We start from the raw sequence: 6,328 nt of genomic DNA on the forward strand, positions 1-6,328 counted from the left end.
AATATTTCATTATTTTATGCATATTTGTAGCAAATTCCAAAATCAAAAGAAAATCAATTTCAACTTGTGTAGACATATAAATACATATGGTTCAACACCTATTAATCAATAATGTGTTTTTAAGCATACGAAGTACATGTATATTCACATACATACTGTGTCAAATATAATATTTTCATATAACATAATTAAAGAGTGCATTTCCTATAAAACCTCTTCTCAATTTTTCTGATTTCTGTTTCTGTTTCATACTTATCATCCAGTAAAATAAATCATACTTTACAAAGAATGACGAAAAAGGTTTATTTCAATAAATAAAATAAGAGGAAAAAGAAAAACCTAGAGATGGGAAAATCAAAACCAGGCAAATAAAAGTAAAACAGAAACCAGAGTAATTATCAGCTGTTTGAAACAATAATGGCAGTTCAATTTCAATTCAGACATCATATCTGCAATACAAAGCAGAAAATGTAGTAATTTCGGCTTTGTTCAGAAACCTTTTGTGGCCGAAATTCCTAAACCTTAACCATAATTGGCTGTTTAGATGACCATAAAGCTTTCTAAACATGTACAACAAGAACTTGTAAAAGAATATTCAAATCACCGAAGAACAATGCTCGTACTTCTGGTTCGATCTATTCAAGCATAATTTGGCTTTTGTAAATCACATGTGAACCTACACCACCTGATATTTTTACATAATTATATGATTCACTGGTATCAGATGGGCGCAACTGATCGTATCGAATACGGGAAGAAGTAACTTGTAACATTACCTTTTCATCGATGAGGTTTGAAGCCCCTTTTTTTGCATACTAGCTCTCAGAAATTTCACTTGTACGGTTTATCTGCAGTGCTGCTCTAACAACATTTCCTCTGGTAATAATCCCAACCTTGAAAGTAGAAGAGAAGATATTGTTGATTTGAATAGAAAATTGAAATGCTGGGAGAGTGACAGTCTTACCAATTTGCCTTCACTATCAACCACGGGTAGTCTTCGATATTTTGTCTTGAGTAATAATCTACAAGATTAAGAAGAGCTCATTTCAACAGTTTCTTTGAGAAACTCATTCAGATGATTATAATTTATCAAAATTAATTAGATTCGCAATGAACCTTTGCTGCATCTTCGAGATTAGTTGTTTCACGGACAACAAGAGGGTTAGTTGTCATTACATCACCGATAACTTTACCATAGGTTTTGCTTAGAAGCTTCTGGATCTCATTGAATGTCTGCAGCATGAGGATTGAACATAGTGAGAACAAGCACCACATAAGTATTGGAGTATATAGTGGTATTCGTTCTAATCAAGCTAATGGAAAGCCTACGATGGGAATCTAATATAGCAAAGCTCAAAGGGCAGGGGCAATCAACCAAAAAACAAAGAAAAGAAGCTATTTCAGCACCATTTAGTACTAAATCCTTTATGGAATAAATGGCTGTGTTTTCTGTTGATTGGATAAACATGGAACAGTCAAATTCAAACTTAAATTGGAGCATTTGGAATTTAGAAAATATTAACTGGATAAACTAAAGATAAACATGTCAGCATTCCTAAGCTCCTTTTATTAACATGAACAAGAAAAAAGACGAAGCCTAGAACAAATCAAGAAGGAATATGCATCTTTTGCCTGGTTTCATGTGCCCTTTTGTTGAAAAGAGCCTGCTTTCTCTTCCTACTTGTTGAACATGGTTTACAGGTCTACAAGAGGACTCACTGCAAGAACCCACAACAGGAGAGCATGGGTTGTCATTATATCCATTGATTCCCATACTACTTCAATGTTATTTGACTGATAGTTCAAAGAGAGAATGATTGCACTGTTCTAGATAAAAGTGAGATATAAAGATGAAGAACAAGAAATGGCATACTATAAAGAAAAAGGATTGAACCATTATTTAATTTAAACAGTGACAGGATAGTTTTTCTTCAAAAGAAAGAAGAGTGTAGACTTTACATACTTTCCATGAGCTATCAACCTCTGGAAACAAGCTTGTATCAATTTGCCCACTACCTAATCACAGAAAAAAAGATATTAGTTTATAACTTTATAATTTTCGGTTAGAATTGATGTATGTGTAATTACTTTATAACGGTTTCGATCCAGTCAGAAAGTGCACATGATCCAATATGCACATATCAGAAAACAGCCACTCAATTTTATCATAAAACTTTCTACAATTTATAGTTATAATTCAAATTTTCTAATAAGTGGCAGATGCTCAAATTTGTTGAATGTCAGTAAAATGTTAGATCAAAATTTTTTTCAATAATTTAAATGATTATATCTAATTAAAAAGTTTGCATCTAAACATTGGCTTGCCTATGAGGATCATGATACTATCAAAAAATCAGAGGAAGCTGCTGCACAAGGGTATTTTTAATTGTAAGCAGTGTGTACCACTGTACCGAGATAATTACATAAGCATACAAACCATTAGCATTTGGACAAATAATATGGCTGGAGATAATATCATAAAGAAAGAATCATAACAATGTTCTAGAATCATTTAACATGTATCAGTAATAGGTGCATTAAACAAGAGAAGTTACAAGAATTACAAATAGTCTCCGAAAGGCTGCCTTGTGGATGGGTTAGAGCATGCCAATTTTAAAAATCAGTGAAGAAAACAAAATACATATTGCCATCATATCAATAATAAAGTCTACTTGATAGGCTAGTTTATTACCTTAACGGTCAAATGGAAAGAGGAAATATGCATGTGAATGCCTAAAATATGATCAGTGTTAACAAGATTACATGGTAAATCAAAACAGCAAAAAAAAAAAAAACCTGAGATGGAGTCCAATGCCAACAAATCATAATCTGAAACAACGCCAACCTGCAGTGAATAAGAACCAATCACCACTTACAGTTTGAACAATGCAAAAGTGTCATCTCGCATGTTAGAGAAGGAACAAATGAATTTAAATAATCAAAAGGACAAAAGCAACTCTCATTTCCAAAAAGCAAGATTAAGCTACAGATGCTCATGCTATCACATTACTTGATTATCAGACCAAAAAAGACTTTTTTTAATCACAAAAAGGAAAAGTCCTACATCGGAAAGCAGCTATACATATATTTTCAGTTATTCTAAGGTTCAATTTGATAAACTTACACAGAAGCTGAAGAGTTCTCTTTATTTTTATTCATAAGATTGCTATGATAGACAATTTAATAGTTGATTTACCGCCAATACATAATCAAGCTTTGTATTTATACCAGCTCATATCTTTCTCTTGCTGCAATAATAGTATATATGAGTCCTTTCAAATCCTGAACAACAAAAAACATATGCATGGACTTATGAGCCTCCAGTGTCTCTTGTACAGTTCATGTGGATGCAAGAAAGTTACAAATTTGCCAGGGAAGTGATGTAGGTGGAGAAAAGGAGGGACAGAAAAAGTGTATAAGAATATGGAATTCCAACAATTAGGTTAATGAAATACAAAATATCACCCATGCTGTTATAATTACAAAAACATAGATTTTATTGTTAATTTTTGTCAGATGTCTCTGGCTAATTCATGTGGATAGAAGAAAACCAAGAGTCCACAAAGAGAGAAGCCAAAAGGAAAAATAAAGAAAATTGTTAGTCATACTGAATTTCAATAAAGGCACTGGAACAGATCCAAAACAAAAGAGTCAGGACAAATACCATAGTAGAGAAGTATGAACTAAAGTATGGTCCTAGATCATTTGCAAGTGATATCAACAATGATTGGCTTTTAAAAAAGAACTAGAGTAAGGTCATAGAGTATTTGCAAGTGTGGTCAACAACAATGGGCATTTAAAAAAGCCATAGGGTCTAATGAGCATATGTACATGAATTATTTTTACCAAAGGCTTTAAAAATGTTAAGATTATCACAAAATTTAACCATATATATATATATATATTTATAAACACCACTCAAAATTAAGAACAGAAAGAATGAACTAGAATAATGGTACAAGAGGGAAAGGTGACATTATATAGACGTTATAAGAAGGGCCTCATATATGTTAGGAAAACCATATAAAGTAATAATCTTTTATAGGGGAGCCAGCCTGACATAATATAGGTATAGAAGATAATAATAATAATATCTCAACACAAAAAATTAGATCTAATACGACAAGCCTATGTAAGATCAGTTAGATGGAAATATAGATTATAAATTTCAGCACAAAGATCAAATCCAAAGATCAAACCATCTTAACCATTAATGTTATAAGGCAAAGACATGAGGAAGGAGAATTAGATGAAAGCGTACCGAAATCTAGGCAAATCCTAACATATACATTTCTCATGTAATTTGAGCACATAAAACTAAAACCAACCGCAGCAAAGCAAAATTTTTAATTATTAATTTTATTATTATTTAACATTTTGGTCCTTTACTCATTGTTTTATAATTGCAAAAAATATTTGCAAAATGTGCAAAAAAATATGACGATGTAAAGTATGACCAATATTTGAATGTAGTCCTCATAATAACTTGAAATATGAGAATATACTTCAATAATTGGCCATCATATAATATAGTCACCAAATACTGACAGAAATGTCTTCTCAAAATAGCATAACCATTTCACATTTTAACTTTGCAGTTTGTTTCTTTAAATAAATATTGTAGACTAATTGTTGATGAACAGGACTGAGATTTTAAAAAAAAGTTAAATTGAATATATAGAAAGAGGGTGGACACTTGAAAGATTGTGACTGCGCACCTCTTGAAGTTCAAACAATTGACCTATCATCCATGACTTTCTACCATATCAAAAGCTAATCTTGGAAAAAACATCATTGAACCACAACCAAGTAACATTGTTATGGAATATCTCAATGCAACTGTAATAAACTAAGAAATAAATACTTTCCCTTGTCATTTTTGTGACTCTCATGACTAAATGTAACACATCATTGTGGACGCTTGTTCAAAGAAATCAAATAAGAAATGTCATTCTCTTAATCGTTTTATGCAAACCATCAAAACAGAAGCAAATCATCACAAATCACCACCAACCAAAGATGAAGTCAAGAACAACAAATAGATAAAAAGGATGGCATTTGTAATCCATCCAATGACTTGACCACACAAAAGAACTATCATAACATTGATCATGCCCCTAATACCCACTGCCACTGATGCCACAAGTTCCTCCCTTCTCAATAGTTTACCAATGACTCTAACAGCCTAACAGAAATTGAAAGAAACATCACTGTATGCTAAGTTAAATATTATAGATACTTGTAATTACTAATATAAATACTACCAAGGAAGCATTCATAATTTGAGGCTATCAACAGATACAATTCAGGATGAGAATAACAAAATCACCCACCAAATCATGAATTTGATTTTCAATCAATTAAGCTGCTACATAACATCAGGGGAAAAAAAGAAACATGCAACCAAAGATGGAATACACACCAAAGTCCAGTCGTCATCAATCACAGGAAAACCAGTGATCCTTTTCTCCACCAAAGTCCGAATTGCTGTTGACAAGAGCAACACAAGATAAGAACATTTAGCAAATACATACAAAACCGCCAAAAACCACACCTTTTACCTTCATCAATTGATGTTGTAGGCTTGACAGCATGCAACTCTTCCTTTCTAGTCATAAAATCACCTACTGTATAAAAATCATTACTATTTGCCTGCCAAAAAAAAAGCTCTTTTACCACTTCACGATCACTAGGTCTCATAAGAAAAATCAGGCAGAGTTGAAGAAAACCGCACATACCGAGATGGAATTGGTGCTGGTCATCAAGTCCTCGGGACGGGCAGCAGCGAAAGGGCGGCAAGATGCGACAAAGGTCAATCTGGAGAAGAACGGAGTGAGGATAGGGCAAGAGAGAGGCAAATGTCTCCGGCATGGGGAAGCGATGAGGAGCTTGGTGGTGTAGGAAGAGGAGGAGATTGGGTGGGAGAGGAAGAGGGAATCCATGGAGAAGGGGAGGTCTCTGGAACGAAATCGATGAGGATTAGTGGTGGAGTGTGAGAAGAAGAGAGGAAGGAGGAGTTGGTTACTTGGTTTTTTGGAAACCTTGGTAGTGATGTAATGGAAATTTTGTCTTATATTGGAAAATTACTGAGATTAAAAAGTAATTATGAAAATTTCTTGGATTTTACATTAGTACTACTACTTCCTTAGAAAAATAAATAAATAGAATTAATAACATTTATGAATATTATTATTATTATTATTATTATTATTATTATTATTATAGGTTTAAGTGCATTTTTGAGGTAGTTGTGCTCCATTCCTAGTGAGATAATGATCCCACAGAACCGGTTCCAGGATAGCTACTATAAAATCAAGATGTGGCTCAA

General features: G+C 33.0%; 1 protein-coding gene across 1 annotated transcript; it reads right to left on the reverse strand.

Moving 5' to 3' along the window:
- Window positions 1-375: 375 nt before the first annotated feature.
- Window positions 376-6,038, reverse strand: LOC120254206 (CBS domain-containing protein CBSX2, chloroplastic-like). Its single transcript, XM_039262349.1, has 9 exons — window positions 5,739-6,038; window positions 5,562-5,652; window positions 5,423-5,487; window positions 2,797-2,845; window positions 1,964-2,016; window positions 1,120-1,233; window positions 965-1,024; window positions 777-893; window positions 376-685 (listed from the first exon to the last, which is right to left on the reverse strand). Exons 1-8 carry the CDS (start codon window positions 5,940-5,942, stop codon window positions 816-818), a joined length of 714 nt encoding a protein of 237 aa, XP_039118283.1. The 5' UTR covers window positions 5,943-6,038; the 3' UTR covers window positions 376-685; window positions 777-815.
- Window positions 6,039-6,328: the final 290 nt, after the last annotated feature.

This window comes from Dioscorea cayenensis, unplaced genomic scaffold (assembly GCF_009730915.1).
Source record: "Dioscorea cayenensis subsp. rotundata cultivar TDr96_F1 unplaced genomic scaffold, TDr96_F1_v2_PseudoChromosome.rev07_lg8_w22 25.fasta BLBR01000380.1, whole genome shotgun sequence".
Lineage (NCBI taxonomy): Eukaryota > Viridiplantae > Streptophyta > Magnoliopsida > Dioscoreales > Dioscoreaceae > Dioscorea > Dioscorea cayenensis.